The 20,424-nt window shown below is 47.8% G+C and overlaps 1 protein-coding gene across 3 annotated transcripts in view; it reads right to left on the reverse strand.

Annotated features, from left to right (window-relative positions):
- LOC139172541 (docking protein 4-like) overlaps window positions 1-20,424 on the reverse strand; it is a 93,398-nt gene that overhangs the window by 44,888 nt on the left and 28,086 nt on the right. For 2 of the 3 annotated variants that reach the window (XM_070761694.1, XM_070761693.1), the window contains exon 2: window positions 10,966-11,262. In XM_070761694.1, the coding sequence (XP_070617795.1) occupies window positions 10,966-11,031 (66 nt within the window). In that variant the 5' untranslated portion in view covers window positions 11,032-11,262. Of the gene's footprint in view, window positions 1-10,965; window positions 11,263-11,569; window positions 12,042-20,424 lie in introns of those variants that run through there. The other variant, XM_070761691.1, reaches the window with a different exon arrangement.

Here is a 20,424-nt window from a genome sequence, read left to right on the forward strand (position 1 = left end):
AAAGAGTGCAGAGAAGAGCAACCAAGATGATTAGGGGGCTGGAGATTAAACATACGATGAAGAGTTGCAGGACCTGAGCATTAGCCGCCCCGAGTTTACAGAGAGGGGCAGCATACAAATCTAATAAATAATAGTAATAATAATAATAATAATAATAATAATTATAATAATAATAATAATAATAGCTAGTCTAGGGAAGAGAACGACCAGGGGAGACAGGATAGCCATCTTCCAGTATTTGAGAGGCTGCCACAGAGAGGAAGAAGGGGGTCAAGCTATTTTCTAAAGATCCTGAAGGCCAGACAAGGAATAATGGATGGAAGCTGACCAAGCAGAGATTCAACCTAGAAATAAAGATAAATTTTCTGACAGTGAGAGCAGTCAACCCATGGAACAGAAGTTGCCTTCGGATTTATGGAGTTTCATCCCTGGAAGCTTTCAAGAAACCACAGGACTGCCATCTGTCAGAAATGGTGTAGGGTCTCCTGATTGAGCTGGGGGTTGGACTAGATGACCTACAAGGTCCCTTCCAACTCTGTTAATCTACTCTAAAGCCAGAGCCACAAGGGATCAGTGTGCTTTGACAAGAGCGCCTTAGGCGGGGCTTCAGCGGATTCTCCAGAGAGAGAACACGAGTGAAGTTGTAATGGAAACTTGCTTTCTAAATATGCAGATTGGGCAGCAGGTGGATTGGGCCGATTGCTTTGATTGGGTGCACGCAGAGGGATGGCTACCCAAAGCAAAGTCTCTCTAGAGTTGCCCCATTATCTCTGCCACCAACCAGAAAACAGACACACCAAGCCAACCTCCACAACCATTGTTTCATTTCCTATTTCCCACACCAAACAACTGTGTAGACAGGAACACACACACACACACACACGGCCATCTCTTGCTCTCCAGAACATGTAATTTATCTCCTGCATGGCAGATAGCCCCTGGCTTTTAGGATTAGTGAAAACATCAAGCAATTCAGCCCTGTGATCGTGTCTGATCTCCTTTAAAACTGTCTTAGCTGGTGGCCATGATTCTAAAGCCGTGACGGTGAACCTATGCCACTCATGCCACCGGTGGCACGCAGAGCCATATGGCAGGGCACGCGAGACTTTGCCCTGGTCAGCCACAGCGCGCATGCGCACATTGGCCAGTTGATTTTCGGCCTTGGGAAAGGCCATTTTGTCCTCTGGATGCTTCAGGGAAGGCCAAAAAAATCCCACAATGGACAAACTGGAAGTTCGGAAAAGTGCCCTTCTGTTTGCCGTTGTGCAGTTTTTTGCACTCTGGAGGGTTCAGGGAAGTTTCCTGAAGCCCTGGAGTGCAAAAACCAGCACAATGGGCAAAACAGAAGTGCATTTCCCAAACTTCCGGCTTGTCTGTTGTGCTTCCTAAAGTCCCGAAGTGCAAAAAACAGCACAAGGGGCAAATGGAAGTGTGTTTTCCTGAACTTCCATTCTTTTCACCTACTAACACATGCCCCCTTTTGGTATGCAAACCAAAAAAGGTTTGCCATCCCTGATCCAAAGGATTCCTTGTGATGACCGGCTATCTAAGGACTGTCTGGCCACGCCCACAGTCACAGGGCTGCACTTCGGACATTCAGACTCACATTTCCAGGTATTTGCAGGGTCCTACTTACATTTTGCCGGAAATTTGCCATTACTCCCGGTTTCCAACCAAAACTGCTCAGAGCAACCAATGGATTCACTTAATGACCACCACAAAATACAAACAACAACTAAAAAAGATTGTAGAATCCAAACGATTCGTGTGACCGCCTGCTTTATGGCTGCTATGACTTCCATGCTCAGTTACAGTCATAAATCACAGACTATCAGTACCCTGGGTTAGTGAATTCCCTGCCTCCTGTCTGAAAATGCTGTTCCCTCTCCTTTGCCATAAATTTCTCCTGCTGGTCAGTTTTATTGGATTACGAGTTAGTTTCATTAAAGTATTAGAAGAAAATTATGTACCTATACAGAGAGAGACCTTGGCTTTGTCTGAAGGGAGCAACCTGCTCCTGAACATCTCATCCAGCTGCTCAAATTATGGGCTAAAATGCAGGATAATGAAAGCAATATCCTGAATTTGATAAGGTAATAGCAATAGCATTTAGATTTATATACTGCTTCATAGAGCTTTTACAGTCCTCAGTTTACAGAATCAGCATATTGCACCCAACAATTTGGGTCCTCATTTGACCCACCTTGGAAGGTTGGAAGGTTGAGTCAACCTTCAAGCTGGTGGTGTGATTTGAACTGGTGAACTACAGCTAACAGTTAGCTGAAGGAATCTAACCACTGCGCATCATGATTGGATGGGTGGGTGGGTGGGTGGGTGGTAGGTGTAAGGAAGGAAGGAAGGAAGGAAGGAAGGAAGGAAGGAAGGAAGATGTGGGTTGGAGAGAGGCTTAGAATAGAATAGAACAGAACAGGACTCTTTATTGGCCAAGTGTGATTGGACACAGAAGGAATTTCTCTTTGGTGCATATGCTTTCAGTGTACATAAAAATACATTTGTCAAGAATCAAGAGGTACAGCACTTAATGATTTGTATAGGGATCAAATAAGCAATGAAGAAACAATCATTATTAATAAAAAATCTTAAGGATACAAGCTAATTACAGTCAAACAGTCATAAGTGGGAGGAAATGGGTGATAGGAATGATGAGCAAAACTAATAATAATAATAATAATAATAATAATAATAATAATAATAATAATAATAATTTATTAGATTTGTATGCCGCCCTCTCCGTAGACTCGGGGCGGCTCACAACGATGACAAAAACAATATCCAATATACAGCGTAACAAATCTAATAATTAAAAGAAAACATCTAAAAACCCATCATTTAAAAAACCATACAACACAGCATACCATACATAAAACTCTGTAAGCCTGGGGGGTGATGTCTCAATTCCCCCATGCCTGGCGATATAGATGGGTCTTAAGTAATTTACAAATCACAAGTAGGGTGGGGGCAGTTCTAATCTTTGGGGGGAGTTGATTCCAGAGGGCCAGGGCCGCCACAGAGAAGGCTCTTCCCTTGGGGCCTGCCAGATGACATTGTTTAGTCGACGGGACCCGGAGAAGGCCAACTCTGTGGGACCTTATCGGCCGCTGGGATCCATGCGGCAGAAGATGGTCTGGGAGGTATTCTGGTCCGATGCCATGTAGGGCTTTATAGGTCATTACCAACACTTTGAATTGTGACCGGAAACTGATCGGCAGCCAACGCAAGCCACAGAGTGTTGGAGAAACGTGGGCAAACCTAGGTAACCCCACAATAGCTCTTGCGGCCACATTCTGCACGATCTGAAGTTTCTGGACACTCTTCAAAGGTAGCCCCATGTAGAGAGCGTTGCAGTAGTCGAACCTCGAGGTGATGAGGGCATGAGCGCCTATGAGGAATGACTCCCTGTCCAAATAGGGTTGCAACTGGTGCACCAGGCGAACCTGTGCAAACGCCCTCCTCGCCACAGCCTAAAGATGATGTTCCAGTGTTAGCTGTGGATCAAGGAGGACGCCCAAGTTGCAGACCCTCTCCGAGGGGGGCAATAATTTCCCTCCTCCGGGTAATGGACGGACAGATGGAATTGTCCTTGGGAGGCAAAACCCACAGCCACTCCGTCTTGTTGGGGTTGAGTTTGAGCTTGTTGACACCCATCCAGACCCCAACAGCCTCCAGGCACCGGCACATCACTTCCACTGCTTCGCTAACTGGACATGGGTGGAGATGTATAGCTGGGTATCATCAGCATACTGATGATACTTCATCCCATGCCCTTGGATGATCTCACCCAGCGGTCTCATGTAGATATTAAATAGCAGGGGGGAGAGGACCGACCCTTAATAGTAATAGTAATGTAGACTTAGTAAATAGTTTGACAGTGTGGAGGGAATTATGTGTTTAGTAGAGTGATGGCGTTCAGGGAAAAACTGCCCTTGTGTCTAGTTGTCTTGGTGTGCAGTGCTCTGTAGCAATGTTTTGAGGGTAGGAGTTGAAACAGTTTGTGTCCAGGCTGCGACAGGTCAGTAAATATTTTTACAGCCTCTTTTTGATTCTAGGGGAATCAATGTAGAAAAAAACCAGGCAAAGCAGCAGGTCAAGAGAGGAATCAGACTGGAATCATTACTTGCTTGCAAACGCTCAAAGTCGGGTTCCTTTGAATCCCATTTACTTATCTACTGCCAATTTAGTGTGGATGTTAGTTGACTAGATTCTTTATGTATAGGCAGGAGTAATAAATTATTGACTGGAACTTCATGTGTGGTGCTGATTGCCGAAATTTCTGAAACAGGAATCTTTTAAGCTGGTCCAGGCCCAGCTTGCATAGTATTTTCATCCTCCCCCAGAGGCGCACACCGGATGTGAGACAATCTCTTCCCCATCAATTGTCTTCCAGTTCCATGGCCACAAGCAGAAACACGAATGCGAGAGCTGGCAGATTGTGAAAGCAGCTGGTGGCAATTTTTGCAATCACAGCAACACGCTCTTACAATGGGAGAAATTGTTGCTTATGCTCATGTGGGGCCCGTTGCTTCCCAGCCGAGTGCGGTCTGATCAACTGGTCGGCTGCAGAATATAAGCAGTCTCTAGTCTCAGCAAGGCAGCCACGGAAGAGCCGTGGTGGCACTGTGGTTAGAATGCAGTACTGCAGGGCTAACTCACGGCTCACTCCAGGAGTTCAATTCTGAGCAGCTCAAGGTGGACTCAGCTTTCCATACTCCTGAGGTCGTTAAAATGAGGACCCAGACTGTTGAGGGCAAGAAGCTGTAAACCACTTAGAGAAGGCTGTAAAGTACTAAGACGTGCTCATACATCTAACTGCTATTTTCCTTCCTTCCTTCCTTCCTTCCTTCCTTCCTTCCATCCATCCATCCATCCATCCATCCATCCATCCATCCATCCATCTATCCATCCATGATGTACAGTGGTTAGAAGACAATGTTGCAGGCTGACTCTATCCACTGCTAGGAGTTCAATTCTGACTAACTCAAGGTTGACTCCATCTTCCATCCTTCCAAGGAGAATAAAATGAGGACCCAGATTTTTGGGGAAAATAGGCGGACTCTGTAAACCACTTAAAGAGGGCTGTAAAAGCACTATAAAGCAGTATGTAATTCTGAATGCTATTGCTATTGCCCTTCCTTCCTTCCTTCCTTCCTTCCTTCCTTCCTTCCTTCCTTCCTTCCTTCCTTCCTTCCTTCCTTCCTTCCTTCCTGTCTGTTAGAATGCAATATTGCAGGCTAACTCTGCCCATGACTTTGATTCTCACTGGCTCAATTTTGACTCATCCTTCCATTCTTCCAAGGTTGGTAAAATGAGGACCCAGATTTTTTGGGAAAATAGGCGGACTCTGTAAACCACTTAGAGAGGGTTGTAAAGCACTGTGAAGCGGTGTGTAAGTCTAAGTGCTAGTGCTATTAAGGTGCACCGTTTTACTTCAACAATGGTTTAATGTGCCGAAGTGTGTTTAAAGTTAAAAGTTCTCCAGTTTCTTGTTCTCAACCTTGAGAACTTTAAGATGTGTGGACTTCAATTCTCAAAAGCCCCTCGTTCTGCTAGCTGGAGAGTTCTGGCAATTGAAGTCCACACATCTTAAAAGTTCTGAAGGTTGAGAATTGCTGGCTGGTGGAGAAGATAGGCTTGAGCAATAAAGCAAGGTCCATTCCTGCTCTGTTCCCAGGCTGCGTTTGGCCATTCCTTGGCTTTGGATGATGGTAATAGAACAGTTCACACATTACTTCTCAACCTAGTTTGCCTACATAGAAAAACAAGGATAAACAGCAAAGTATCTATAACCTACCAGAGTGGGAAAATCCAGGTAATCCTCCACTTACAACAATTCATTTAGTGACTGTTCAAAGTTATGACGGCACTGAAGAAACTTACAATCTTTGTAGCAGCCTAATGAATATATCAAAAATCAGATCCTTGGCAACTGACTCATACTTATGACCGTTGCTGTGTTGTGTCCCAAGCTCACACGATTCCCCTTCTGATAAGCAAAATCAATGGGGAAGCCAGATTCGCTTAACAACCATGGTACTAACTTATCAACTGCTGGGATTCAATGAACAACTATGGCAAGAAATGTGATAAAGTGGAGCAGACGTCCCTTAACAAATGTCTCAATAACAGAACATTTGAGCTCCCTTGTGGATGTAAGTTGAGGATTACCTGTAGAAGATTTTCCTCCATCCCAAGAGGTTATTGAGAAACTACTGGACAATTATTTGTCTGGCATAGTATAAGCTCTCCTGCCTTCAGGGGTTGGACTAGAAGACCTCTAGAATAGCTTCCAGCCCTCTGATTCTACTATATGTAACTCGATGTACTTCCACTGCCCTTTCTGTCTTTGCCATTCAATTCTCTTGGAATTGCTGAATCAGCATTTCTTCACTGCCTTCAGCTGTGGTGGAACCAGACATCAGTAGAAGACATTGGAGGAACCAGGTTGGTCTACAATGGGGGGGAAACAGGAGTTTGGTAGCATCTTTTTTTTACTAAGAAATTTTATTAGCATTCTTCAAAAGAAGAAGCTATAGCTGGTCCTGAATTTATTTGTTTGAGTAGTAAAAAGGGCCTTTTACATAGTTTGCTCAAATCTGCCTGCCTGCCTGCCTGCCTGCCTGCCCTACCTACCTACCTACCTACCTACCTATCTATCTATCTATCTATCTATCTATCTATCTATCTATCTACCTACCTTTCTCATCCATCTATCCATCTATCCTTCTATCCATCTATCCATCTATCCATCTATCCATCTATCCATCTATCCATCTATCCATCTATCCATCTATCCATCTATCCATCTATCCATCTATCCATCTATCCATCTATCCATCTATCCATCTATCCATCTATCCATCTATCCATCTATCCATCTATCCATCTATCTATCCATCCATCCATCCATCCATCCATCCATCCATCCATCCATCCATCTATCTATCTATCTATCTATCTATCTATCTATCTATCAGGATAGAGCTAGAAGGGACCTTGGGGGTCTTCTAGTCCAGCCCCCTGCTCTAGCAGGAGACCCTAAACCATTTCAGACAAGTGGCTGTCTAGTCTCTTCTTAAAAACCTCCAGTGATTGAGCGATCACGATTTCTGGTGGTAAGCTGTTCCACTGGTTCATTGTCCTCACTGTTAGGAAGTTTCTCCTTAATCCCAGGTTGCTTCTCTCTTTAATTTTCATCCATTGTCACTCACTCACTCAGCAAATTTATATGGCTGCTGTGCCTATAAGGGTTGACCAGTCTAAGTACAGTTCAAATGTGGATTGTTCTCTTTAAAATTCTACATGGCTCCAAACCTGGGTATCTTCAGGGCCAACTTCTCCAAGTAGACTCCACCCATTTGGTAAAATCTAGCATGGAATCTATTCTTTGGATCCCAATTCTAAGCAACCCAAGGCTGGTTCACTTCCATTGTTCTTCTTCAGATTAGCACCCATTGTGTTGGTACTCAGAAACGCTGCTAAGATTTGACGCTGTGAGAAAGCCTTCACGGGTTGAAAGGATGTTTGTATATATATTTATACAAACACATACAAATACACATAATACATGCATACACACACACATACAAATACATGCATACACACACACATACAAATATATTTATCACAATTTAGCATAATTTAGTTTAATTTTTCTGGTTTACTGTATGCCACTTAGAATCATCCATAATGGAAGCAGCCTCTGAGCCTAAATAAATAAATATATTTTCACCTGGATTAATGAGAGACTAGATTAAAGGAACTTTGATTTATGGCACGTATCTGAATTTTTCAATAATAAAACACATGTATCGAAAACTAGGCTTCAGATGAAAGTGATTCCCCACAATACATTCGTTTGAGGCCATTATATACAAAAAGGCATTTAACCACCATCATAACAACAACAACAACAAAAATTGTTCACAAAGGCAAGGGAGCTTTGGTGTCTACAGCATCCACTCGAATGTCTGCTCAAATGTCCCAATTTGATGCAGTTGGTTGTGAGTTGGGCAGCCATAAATTTGCTGAATGAATGAGTGAATGAATGAATGAATGAGTGAATGAATGAATGAATGAATGAACAAACGAAGCGGTGTAGAAAAACTACCATTTTGTGTTTGAAATTTTGCAGAGAAGGAAAGAGGTAGATCTGTCCATCTTTCCAAGTAGGAGGCAAACCAAAAGAAATGACCAGTTGAGTGCCAGGGAGGGATCAAACATGTCATCAGTCTCAAATGAGTCCCTTCCCACCCACAAGAGATCTAAGTCCACTCACTTTGAATTCCACTGACTCTGATCTCTCACCAATTTGCTGGGGCCCTTAGGAGTTCAGGATTTTCTAGAGACCTTAAAGCTGCAACAAATCTTTATACCCATTTGGAACAGCCTGGATTTCCTGATTTCCCTGGTGCCTGACACAAAATTTAAAATCACATCCTGATTTGCACAGAAGCAATCACTGGTTGCTATTATGAGTAACAACAAGGATTCAACTGTCTGCTCCTCACCAGGGTACCTGGAGATTATTGGCATCGTCCTTGGCACCCACCAAGCTCCCTAACTTATGTAATTCTATTATTGCAATTCTTGTTTGGGGTTTGGCCATGCTCAAGTGTAATAGCCATTTTGTGAAAGTGCTTACAGGACACTCTCAGAATCCCAAATGTCTCTCTTGGCTCCAAACAGCCTCTGACCATTCCAAAGGCATTTAACCATCATTCCATAGTGATTCTGGTGACATATCAAGAGCTCTCTAGTCACTATCTTGAGAGATACGGTATTGACGCAGGAAACATTTTGTCAAATGTGTGGTCTTTGGTGGAAGCAGCTTTGATTGAGAGGATGGCAACCTTCCTGCCTTCCTACCAAAGAGACCCTAAGCATTTTGATATCTCCCCGAAGAACAGACCTCAATGGCTTTTTACCATCCGCCAAAGAGGTACAACCAGGAGAGCAACAGAGACCATCATTGGGCCTTTCCGGGTGTTGCCCATCTTGTTATCCAATGATAATGATCTACCAGCAACACCCAATCTTATTTCTCTCTAACTGGGAAAGCAGACAAAATAGCATGCATCCATCATATACTTCAAGGCCTCTAAGTACAAATCGATATGTATTTAATGCATTTTTCTTAATATGAATCAGGAGGAGAAGGGACATCTTGCAGCAGAGAAGTAGGATGGGAAGAGAAAGGCATGACTTCCTGTGACTGTGAGATTTTTTCTGCAACCAACAAAACAATTCCAAATGGCCTTTCCTTCTCAAGGGTCTGGCCAAAACTGGATTCCTTCACCAGAACCAATAACTGAAGTCAACTTTCCTCAAATTGCCTTCTTCCAACTGCTTGGGACTACACTTCCCAGAATTCCTTTGACCCTGCCAACTGGAATTTCTTGGACCTAGGTTCCCAAACACTGTAAGGGATCAGGTGGATGAAAGCTGACCTGTGAGTGATCATTAATACAATGGAGGGGAACTCTGAAGATGTAGAGTCGGTGATCAAAGATCCTTTTGAAAGCACCCGCCCAAGGACAGGAAAACAGAAGTTTCCATCATGCCAACCATTGTTGCCCAGCATGTCTGCACCCCTTGCAAAAGCGGTTTCATGGTTCTGTTGTCTTTTTGAAACTTCTAACAATATTGAATCCTGGGGACAGACTGAAGGCAGTATTGAAATATTTATTGCAAAGGAAAAAAACGTGGGCTATTTTTTTTTCATGGTGGAGAAAATAACACTCCGTTAACCGAGTGTTATTTTCTCCACCATGAAAAAAAAATAACCCACGTTTTTGACTTCCATTAGAGATGTTGCTGGATGCCAGGGAATGTCAGCTCAGAGGCTCTCAAGCCCAGGTCTAGAGCCATTTAGCAAGAACACAGAAGGGGAAGCAATCTTGCTGGGCTTTGGGCTGACACCCTGCCATAAAGAGGGCAGCTGTGTTGGGCGGTAGCAGCAACAAACCAGAAGGAAGGTTTTTCCTGACTCAATGTATTTTTATGAAGAAGCAACATCTGTAACTCAAGAACGCTGTTCGTTTGCCAGTTGCAAGCGGTGCCGCCTGAAGAAACGCAACCCTCGGATTCTGCATCTCTCAACCAGGAAAGGACAGAAGCATCTCTGCTGGTGTTCAAATCTTTTCCGTTTCTGCACAAATCTCCCTCCACCCATTTCCAAAGCACAGGAAAGCAGTTTAGAATCGGTGGACCCCCCACAAAGGCATCTCTTATCAAAAATATCTGAGGGCTGGGGGGAAACCTCCCCCCACTCCTGCAGGCGATGCCAGAGATGACAAAATAATAGAATTAGCCTGCTACCAATTTCCTCCTTTGAGCTGCACAATCAAAAAAGATTTGCCTACACTTGCATCGACTCTTCCAGTCAAGCTATGCCAGGCCATTCAAAAACCATCCCTGGAGCCCAAGTGGATTTATTCAGGCTAGGCATCTCTCTCTCTCTCTCTCTCACACACACACACACACACACACACACACAAACACATATACACACGCAAGGACACACAGATACAACCACACAGGGAGGGATCCTCCATTAAAAAGCGTTATTAAAAAGAAAGAAAGAAAAAGGAAGTACCAATCAGCAGTCGGCATCCCCCCCCCCATAGAAACGCAGGGATTTTGCCTGGAGAGATGCTCAGCCTTTATGCAGCAATGCCAGAAGGGACCCCGCAATTCTAGCCATCCCCCCTGCCCCCATCTCTGGCAGACTGGGGGGGGGGAGAGTCTGTCTAGAGGGGAGGCTCCGAGAATCAAGAACTCCCCCCCCCCGTCTCCCCGTGCAAATTCTTCTTCACAACAGCAGCGGCTGCCCCCCTTCTCCTCCCCTCTAGTCCTTCGCCCCGGCCAGCATCTACCCCGAGACCCCGATCTGCTCCCTCCCTCCTGCTCACGGGGGGGGGACTTTGCCGCCCCGGCTGTGCCACTTACCCCAAGTTTCCTGCTCTTCATCTTCACGTAGCCTTGCTTGACGATGTCGCTGAAATTGGTAGCCATGGCTCAGCCGCCTCGCCTGCCGCCTCGCCTGCCACGGGTTAGCCTCGTCCACGCCTCCCTTGTTCCTTCCCTCACTCGGCTCCCTGAGCTGCCTTCCTCTGGGGCAGCGCCAACCTCGCCCTGCCCTGCGCGCCTGCCCGCTTTCCACCTGTTCTCAGACGTGGGCTGCCACGCCGCCTCGCCTGCCTCCCAGCATCGTTCTAGTCGGAGCGGCTTTTTTCCACCCGGGCGCTGAAAAATAAAAATGACAGATTAGAGAGGGTGACATCTTCCTCCTGCTTGTCTGCACCCCCCCCCCACACACACATCCTCTACCCCTCCCCTCTTTTCCTCCACTCCCTCCCCCTCCCCCTCCCCTCGGCTTAACCATTCGGGAGAATCCTAGGTAGCTGGCGCGGGTGTGTGGAGGAATGGAACAGTCTGGCGCGGAACTCGGCGGGCGCTTCGGCTCTTGCAATTCATAAAAGAGGAGCTCCCGCGGCAAGGACAAAAGAGGAGAGAAGCGGCTGTCTTGTTTCCCAAAGCCCCGCACACCCACCCTTCGAGGGAGCTTCGGAAGTTGCCTCCTGGTCCCTTGTTCGATCCCGCCAGGAGAACTTCGTGTAGGACCTTCTCGGTTCTTCCCCTCCCTCGCTCTCTGCAAACAACACAGCGCAGGACGTCAGAAGTGGAGCCTCCGAAGGCACAGCGGTGCGAAGGAGCAAAGCTTTAAAAGACTTTATTCGACCCCCCCCCCCCCATCGTGGCTTCCCCAAGCTCCTCGCTCTCGCTCTCTCCCCTTGCAAACAACTGTTGGAGAAATCCAGATGTTTTCGCATCAAAGTTAGGCACTTGCCAATCGAAGAGGGAATCTGAGCTCCTTAAAACGAACACGCAGGAGAGCTGATGTGCCTGCTAATTTGACTTGGCTGGTTAATTAAACCCCAAGAGCCGCCATGCGCAGGAGGCTACACGCACCACGACGAGTTTCCTCATGTTGAGATCGCTGCCTAATTACCTGGTTTGGCCACTCCAGGTTGGATTATCCTGGGATTTTATTTCATTTTTTAAATGTGGGCGGGTCAAAGGTTAAAGGAGCATTTTTCGCTGCTGGGTGCAGTAAATGTACTGCAGGCGAGGGGAATATATATTCTCACCCCCCCCCCCCCCCCAACATATTGGTATATGAAACAAACGAAAGCATGCACCTTTTTATGTGGTGGCTCCCAGGGTGAACTTGCCGCTGTTTTTGGCAAACTGGATGTAGCCTGCCATGTCCAGAGGGACCGACACTTGTGCTGCTCCACACAACTGCTTTTCTCTGCCCTGTCCCAGCCTTGGTTTGCTTAGCAGGGTAGGATCATATCCACCCAACTTCCAGCATTTAAAAATAAATAGTGAAAAATGCAGAGTTTGCATGTAAAATGAGCACAGGGAGTTTGTTGTTAATAACTCCTGGCCCTTTGGTCTGTTTTTTGCTCCATTCACACAACGTCCTCCAAAAGGTTTGGTAGGAACCTCTGCTCTTAACGGCCAGGGATGAGTGGGAGGCAGAGGTAGGCCGCTAAGGTGGGACGGTGACGTGTGCTTGCCCCCGTGGCTCTGAGTGCGAGCAGAGTCCAGCGCAATTCTCCTACTGCACTTGGGCAGAGAGCGAAATTGCCCACAGACATGCAGGGGCACCACAATCCGTAATATTTCCCCAATTCCAGCAGGGACCATCCTTTGAAGCCACCACCATTTCCTGGCTCCTGTCTTTATTCCCCTGCTGCAAAAAATAAACTCCACTTGTAAATTTGACCACAAAAGGAAGAAAGGAAGGATCCCAGCTTGGTCCTGGCTGAGTCGCAGCTGAGTCGGCAGCTAAGCCTGCCACGACTAGCTGCCCTCCCCCCTTCCCCAGGACGGGAAGCACCCTCCCCTCCTCCCCTTTGCTGTCTCTGCACCCCTTCCGAGCGTGCCAGACTCACCCACTGATGTCAGCGAAAGCATTGACAAAGGAAGCCCTTGCTAAGCTCCGGGATGCCTGTCTGAGCGTTCCTGCTGACTCTCCACCGGCCACATCCTGAAGGCTGGCTAGTGGGCAGACCTGGGAGACTGAAATGCCTTCTCCCACAACTGGCATCATGTCCTTTGCATAAGGAGCCTTCTTCCTTCCTTCCCTACCATTTGAAACCCACTTTTTAAATCTTTTATTTAGAATTTAGAATAGAATGGAGCTGGAAAGGACCTTGGAGGTCTTCTAGTCCAGCCTGCTGTTCAAGCAGAAGAACTACACCATTTCAGATAAATGACTGTCCAGTCTGTTCCAAAAAAACACCAGTGACAGAGTCCCATGGTTTCCGGAGGCCAGTTGTTCCACTAGTTAATTGTCCCCTCATTCAGCAAGTTTTTCCTTAGTTCCAGTTTGCTTCTCTAAAAAGAAAGGCCTGGACCAGACTATATAGACTATGGACTAGACCAGACCAGAATAGAACCTGCAAGGGACCTTGGAGGCCTTGCAGTCCAGTCTCTGCTCAAGGAAGAGAATCTATACCCGTGATGGCGAACCCATGGCACGTGTCAGAGGGCACACGAGACTTTGCCAGGTTTCAGCTCCAGTGTGCATGTGTGCACTGGCCAGCTAATTTTCGGCCTTGGGAAAGGCTGTTTCGCCCTGGAGTGCAAAAAAAGCACAGCGGGCAAACCGGAAGTTTGGGAAAGGGCATTTCCAGTTTGCCATTATGCTGTTTTTTGCAGGGAAGTTTCCAGAAACCCTGGCACAAACCCGAAGAGTGTTTTCCTGAACCTCCAGTTTGTATGTTGGGTGATTTTGTTTTACTTCTGAGGCTTCAGAAAAGCCTGTGCGCATGTGCGGAGGGCAGCACAGGGGGTTGCGCATGCGGAGGGGGGGAAGGGAAGGGGCGTGGGCAAGTGCATGCATGCCAGCACTCCCACACCGCCCCCTTTTGGCACACAGACCCAAAAAGGTTCACCCTCACTGCCCTTTGCCATTTCAGACAAGCGACTGTCCAGTGGTGGATCGCTCCCGATTTCTGGAGGCCCACAGAGTTTGTGTGTTTGTTTGTTTATTTCGCTGAGGGCAACTTTGCAACCAAGGAATTGAAATACAGGTAGGCCTCAACTTACAACAGTCCATTGAGTGACCATTCAAAGTTACAACGGCGCTAGTGCAGATGGTGCAGACGGTGGAGTGTTGGAGAAACATGGGCGTGTCTAGAAAGGCCCATGACTGCTCGCACAGCCACATTTTGCACGGCGGTCATAAATGTGAGGACAAATGAAGCAACAGTCATAAGTGTGAGGACAAACCACATTTTTTCAGTGTTTTTACAACTTTGAATGATGACTAAATGAATGGTCAAGTAGAGGCCTGTCTGAAACAAATCACAATTGTCTTACCGGGCCATGGAAGACAATCTGTTATGAATGAAGGCGAATATACGTAATCCAGGAAAATGTTGCAGGCTCCCATCTGGGTGAATCACCGGGACTGGACGTTTTCTCTTCTGAGCTGCTGGAGCCGATCCTCAGGGAACTTTCCTCTCCCAGAATGTGTGCTTTTCTCTTTTTCCCTTTCCCTTCTTTTTATGACCCCATAATCCCCTGCGAAGTGGAGTCTGGGCAACTGAATGGAGTGAGCAAAGGGGTTGAGTGGCTGGAGGCTCTTCCTTCTCGCCAACACAGAGTTTTGTTCAGCTGATAAATTCTCATCGTGCCCAGAGAGAGAAATATCCGCCTCTACTAGGATTGAACTCACAGCCTGCTGATTGTGAGGGGAGAGCTCCACCTCTAGGCCAGTTATGGGTTGCTACTGGTGCGGTGGGTGACTGTGTACTAGTAGCGGCTGCCAGAGTGCGCAATTTGTGCGTGACTGGCAGTCTTATGGGCGCTGCCACCTTTTTCGTTGCATTTTTTGTTTTATGTCCATGCGCAGAAGTAAAACTTCACAAGGGGACGTGTGTGTGTGAGAGAGATTTGGTAAATTTTTGTTTCAGGGCATGCGCGGAAGCAAAAAACCCACCCAAATCTGTCTCGTGCGCACGTCCCTTCGCAAGATTTCAGCGGGTTTTTGTTTTCTGTGCATTCACAGAAGGAAAAACACCTGGGGGCGGGGGGGGTGCACGCACTCACGCAAGACAATGGAAGTGCACCGGTAGCATCCGGTAATAGCCATCCACCCCTGCTCTAGGCCAACGCACCACTCCAATGTGCACTTTGCTATATTATGCATAAACCAGCCCCGTAGCACAGGTTCTGGTAGAGCAGGGGTCCCCAAACTTGGCAACTTCAAGACTTGTAGACTTCAACTCCCAGGATTCCTCAGCCAGCTTTGCTTTGCTGGCTGGAGAATTCTGGGAGTTGAAGTCCACAAGTCTTAAAGTTGCCAAGTTGGGAAACCTCTCTGGCAGAGAGACGTTCGCTGAGGATGGGCTCCAGCATCAATGCAAAAGCTCGGAAGACTTAAACCTCCAATCCTGGTGACCAACTATGATTGGATCAGTCGTGGGTAGCTACTGGTAAGGTAGGGGACAGGGCACCAGTAGTGGCTTCCAGGTTGTGCCATTGGGGCATGGCCACTATTAGCGCTGCCATCTTTTTTTGGTATTTTTGCTTTGTGCACATGTGCAGGAAGCAAAATCTCATGAGGGGGTGCACAGCTGTGAGGGATTTCAGTGATTTTTTGTTTCTGCGCATGCGTACAAAGCAAAACAATCCTTGGAATCTCTCACACACGTGTGCAACCCCTTGCAAGATTTTGCTTCCTGCACATGGGCAGAAGCAAAAACGTGCTGGGACGTGTATGCATAGTACACACATGCAGTAATGGGCAGCCAAAATTTTTACTGCCAAACTGTGGGTGTGGTTTAATGGTCATGTGACTGGGTAGGAATGGCTTGCCGGCCATATGACCAGGTGGGGGTGGCTTGAATGATCATCATCATTCAAGTGAACTGTTAAGTCCTCTACTTACAACCGTACAAGTGTCGCTCGCTGGGGTGACAATTTGCTTTGCGTTTCCCGCACTCTCCTTCCTGGGTCACCCCCCCCACCTCAGGCTTGGTAGCTGGGCGAACGGATGCTGCCACAAACATAAATGCTGCCGGCACCACTTCCACCCAGGCCTTCTGCTTGCACCTCAGGCGGGAGGTGGCCACATGAGGCTGGAGGGGAGCCGGGCAGGAGAGAGGGAAGCTTGTCCAAGGCCAGGAAGAAGAAAAGAGGAGAAAAGCAAGGAGCGCAGACGCAGCAGCAGGGGAATAAAGGGAGAACCGAGCCTAGACCAGTAATCCAGGAAGTGACAGCCCATCGATCAGCTGGAGCTGCACATACAGCTTCATTTCTGCCGGTGGAACAGCGTTCCACCCCGCCCTGCCTGCTGCCCACCCCTGCACACATGCACGCAAGAGAACCGAAGCTGCGCACCAGTAGCAGCAGCAATGGCCATCCGCTCCTGGATTGGATCTTGCCGAATCTGTTCCATTCAGGGCTGCGTGTTCCGCGCTGGTGTTCACTGGGTCAATCTTGGCTTTTCCAGCCGACAAAGTGGGAACGCAAAGAAAAGGGGAGGGAAAGCAAGGAAGGGTGAAGAAAAAGGAGACTCAATTCAGAATCCCCGAGTGGAAAAATGATGCAACTTATGAAACAGTGAAAATTTGTTCCCCGGAGAAGAGCTTTCGCAGCAGCCCCGGTCTTTTGAGGGCGACACTTGAACTCCCTCCCCGCCCAGACGTTTTCTTCACTTCGCCCCCTGAGAATGCGCCTGATTAGTGTCAACATCTTTTCTTCACACTAAGCTCCCTTACCCCGGGAAGGCACACCAAAATGTGAGAAAGATTTGCAACGTTGTCGCCTGGCAATTCTTCACACCTCGCACTCACACAAATGCTCAGCATCGTAGGGCGGTGTACCAACCCTCCCCATTTAGTGCTTCGAGGATGAAATAGAAATCCATGCTGGGACTTGACCACAGGGGCGTCCAACTCGGTTTCATTGAGGACCGCATAGGGGGTGGGTGGGGGGTTGACCTCATGGGGGCTGGGGTGGACGTGGCCAGGTCATATTATATCACTGTTTTTAAATGTTAAATATCAATGTTTTAAAATGGTTTTTTGGTGTTTTGTTTTGTATCATAGAATCATAGAGTTGGAAGGGACCTCCAGGGTCATCGGGTCCAACCCCCTGCTCAATGCAGGATTCACTAAACCATCCCAGAAAGATGAGTGTCCAGTCTCCAGACCTCCAGTGAAGGCGAGCCCACCACCTCCTGGGGCAAACTGTTCCACTGGTTTATCACCCTTACCGTTAGAAAGTTTTTTCTCATATCTAATGTAAATCTACTCTCTAGCAGTTTCATTCCATTGTTTCTAGTGCATCCATGTGCTAATAAGAACAATACTGATCCCTCTGCTCTGTGACAGCCCTTCAGATATTTGTAGACAGCTATCAAGTCTCCTCTCAGTCTTCTAGGACTGGGTTTCCAGACCACTCACCATACTTGTAACTCTCCTTTGAACTTGCTCTAGTTTATCAATGTCCTTTTTAAATTGGGCCCCCCAGAATAGTTTATAAATAATTTTTTTCTTAATTTTTTTAAAAAAATCTTATCACTTGTCTCATTTCAGGGGGGGGCAGGGGTGGATTCCTTGTACCACTGCTACTGGTGTGCTGTGTGCGCAGCTTTGCTTATCTTGCTGTGTATGTGCACACATCCCAGTGTATTTTTGCTTTTGCGCATGTGCAGGAAGCAAAATCTCACGAGGGTACACATGTGCAAGATTTCAGCTATTTTTTTTATCCCACGCATGCGCAGAAGCAAAAAATAGCCTTTTGCTATTTGCTAAATGCAGGTGCCCCCTCAGGGTTGGGGTAAGCACCCTGTGGACTGGATCTGACCCATCAGCCTTGAGTTTGACACCCTGCTCTACAATGTCAAGAGGAAAGACACAAGTTTCTACATACAAGAATGGAGTCTAAGACAGTGATGGCAAACCTTTTTTCTCTCGGGTGCCGAAAGAGCATGCATTTCTGCTATTGCACATGCGCAAGTGCTTACACCCATAATTTAATGCTTGGGGGGAGAAACAGCTTCCCCCAGGCACCAGAGGCTCTTTGGAGGCCAGAAACAGTCTGTTTAGCCCTCCCCAGGCTCCAAAGGTTTTCCTGGAGCTGAGGGAGGGGAAAATGCCCTCCCTCATGTCCCCCCGGCTCTCTGGAAGCCAAAAACGCCCTCCCAGAGCCTGTGTGTGAGACAATAATCAGCTGGCCGGCACACACATGCCCTTTGGAGCTGAGTTAGGGCAACAGCTCATGTTCCAGCAGATATGGCTCCCGTGCCATAGGTTTGCCATCACTGGTCTAGGACAATTTGCCATGGCCAACTGGCCACAACTAATTGCCACTGACAGCTAACTGCAGGACAAGAGTTACATGAATATCAACAAAGAATAGAACAGAACCATTCAAGAAAGGATGAAAAAGGAGGGACTGAATGACAAAAATTAACATTGTTTTGAAATTTTATTTTCGATAATGAAATTGAATTGTTCAATTGTCCTGCGGCATGTTGGCCATTCTGACAATAATGATCCAAGAGGTTAAAATGATCTCTCTTTACAAAGAAACAATTGCTTTAAATCTGTATAGAAAAAGATCAGGTGATTCTTGCTGGTCATGAAAGCACTCTGCATGCTGAATTACAAATAAATGGTTGGTTTGGTCGCAAATGCCTGAATTGTGATCACGGGACCATGGGGATGCTGCACTGGTCGTATGCAGGGGTGGGCAGCAGGCAGGACGGGGGGGAATGCAGTTCCACCGGCAGAAATGAAGCTGCATGCATAGCTCCAGCTGACAGGTGACAGTAACGTCCTGGATTAGTGGTCTCAGCTTGGCTCTCTTTTTTCCCCCTGCTGCTGCTGCTGCTGTGCGCTTCTTGCTTTTTCCCTCTTTCATCCTTCCTGGCCTCGGACGAGTTTTCCTCTCTCCTGCCCGGCTCCCCTCCAACCTCACGCGGCCACCTCCCAAGGCCAGGAGAGCTGCACCGTGCCGAAGTAGTCTGGGTTGCGGTCTTTTTCCCCACACAAAGCCCTCACTCGGCCCACAGCTGAGATGAAAAGGCATCATGCAGCAATAACAGTTCACTTGAATGATGATAATTGTTCAAGCTACTCCCACCTGGTCACATGGCCAGCAAGCCACTCCTACCCAGTCACATAACCATCAAGCTGCACCCACAAAATAAGTCACAAGTTCGGCTGAACTTGGCAGCAGAGTTCGGGTAAGTTTGCCAAACCCGAACGCCAACACCTCTGGCCTGGCGGGCTTCAAGCAGACGGTGGCCGGGAGGGGGAGGTGGGAAGGGCTCTGGCCAGCCGGTCATCCCTTCAGCGCACAAGATGGCCACGCCCCCCCGCCGCTGCCGTTGCCCCCTCCAGGCGACCTCAGCCTGGCTGCTGCCCCCATCCGCCTGTGGCTTTATTTCCTCATCAACTCTACTGTTTCAGCCCCAGTCAGGAAGGAGTCTCCATGACGTCAAAGCCCCGACCCGGGAATCCCAGTGGGGGCGGCAAGCAAATGGGAAATGGGATTCCCCACCTCCTTTTGATTGCAGCACCATTCCAGAGGTGGGGAATCCCGTCAACCCCGGGCAACCCACCTTCTTGCCAGGGGGGCGGGAAACAAAGCCCAAGCGGAGGGCATCCAAGGCGTGGGAGCTGCTGCATGCACTGGGGTGGGTATTTTGGGCTCAGAGGTGGCGTGGCTCTCCCCCCCTGTTGCGCCCATTGCCAAGGGCAGCCTTAGCTCACCCCGGCGCTCTTTGGAAAAGTGAGGGGGGCGGTTCTGTGTTGATGTAGGCCTTGCTCTCCCATCTTCCGCCAAAGCAGCCCGCGGCTGCCTGTCTCCTTTTATTTCTTACGGAAAAGGATCAGCCACCACGGTCATTGGCCACCATGGTGGTGTGTTGCTTGAGCTGCTCCAGCGCCGACTCCATCTTCTGCTTTTTCACGGGGGAAACTGACATGATCGCGCATGTGGTGGCGAAATAAATTAAAGGAGGAGGTGCGGTTGCGGCATCCAAGCCTTTTTTGTAGGAAATAAAAGGAGACAGGAGGCCACGGACTGCTTTGGCGGAAGATGGGAGGGCGGGGCCTACATCAACAAAGAACCTACCCCACTCCCCTTTCCAAAGAGCGCTGGGGTGAGCTAAGGCTGCCCTGGGCAATGGGCGCAACAGGCGATTGGTGCAGACTTTGGTTTTGTTTCCTGCTTGGCAGCCAATCAGTATTGCTCTGGGTTGCAGGATGAGCAAGGCGGTGTCGTGGCCTTAACTTCCTTATTTATTTAGTCCAACCTTGGCAACTTTTAAGACTTGTGGATTTCAACTCCCAGAATTCCTCAGCCAGCCAACTT

This window comes from Erythrolamprus reginae, chromosome 9 (genome assembly GCF_031021105.1).
Source record: "Erythrolamprus reginae isolate rEryReg1 chromosome 9, rEryReg1.hap1, whole genome shotgun sequence".
Classification (NCBI taxonomy): Eukaryota; Metazoa; Chordata; class Lepidosauria; order Squamata; family Dipsadidae; genus Erythrolamprus; species Erythrolamprus reginae.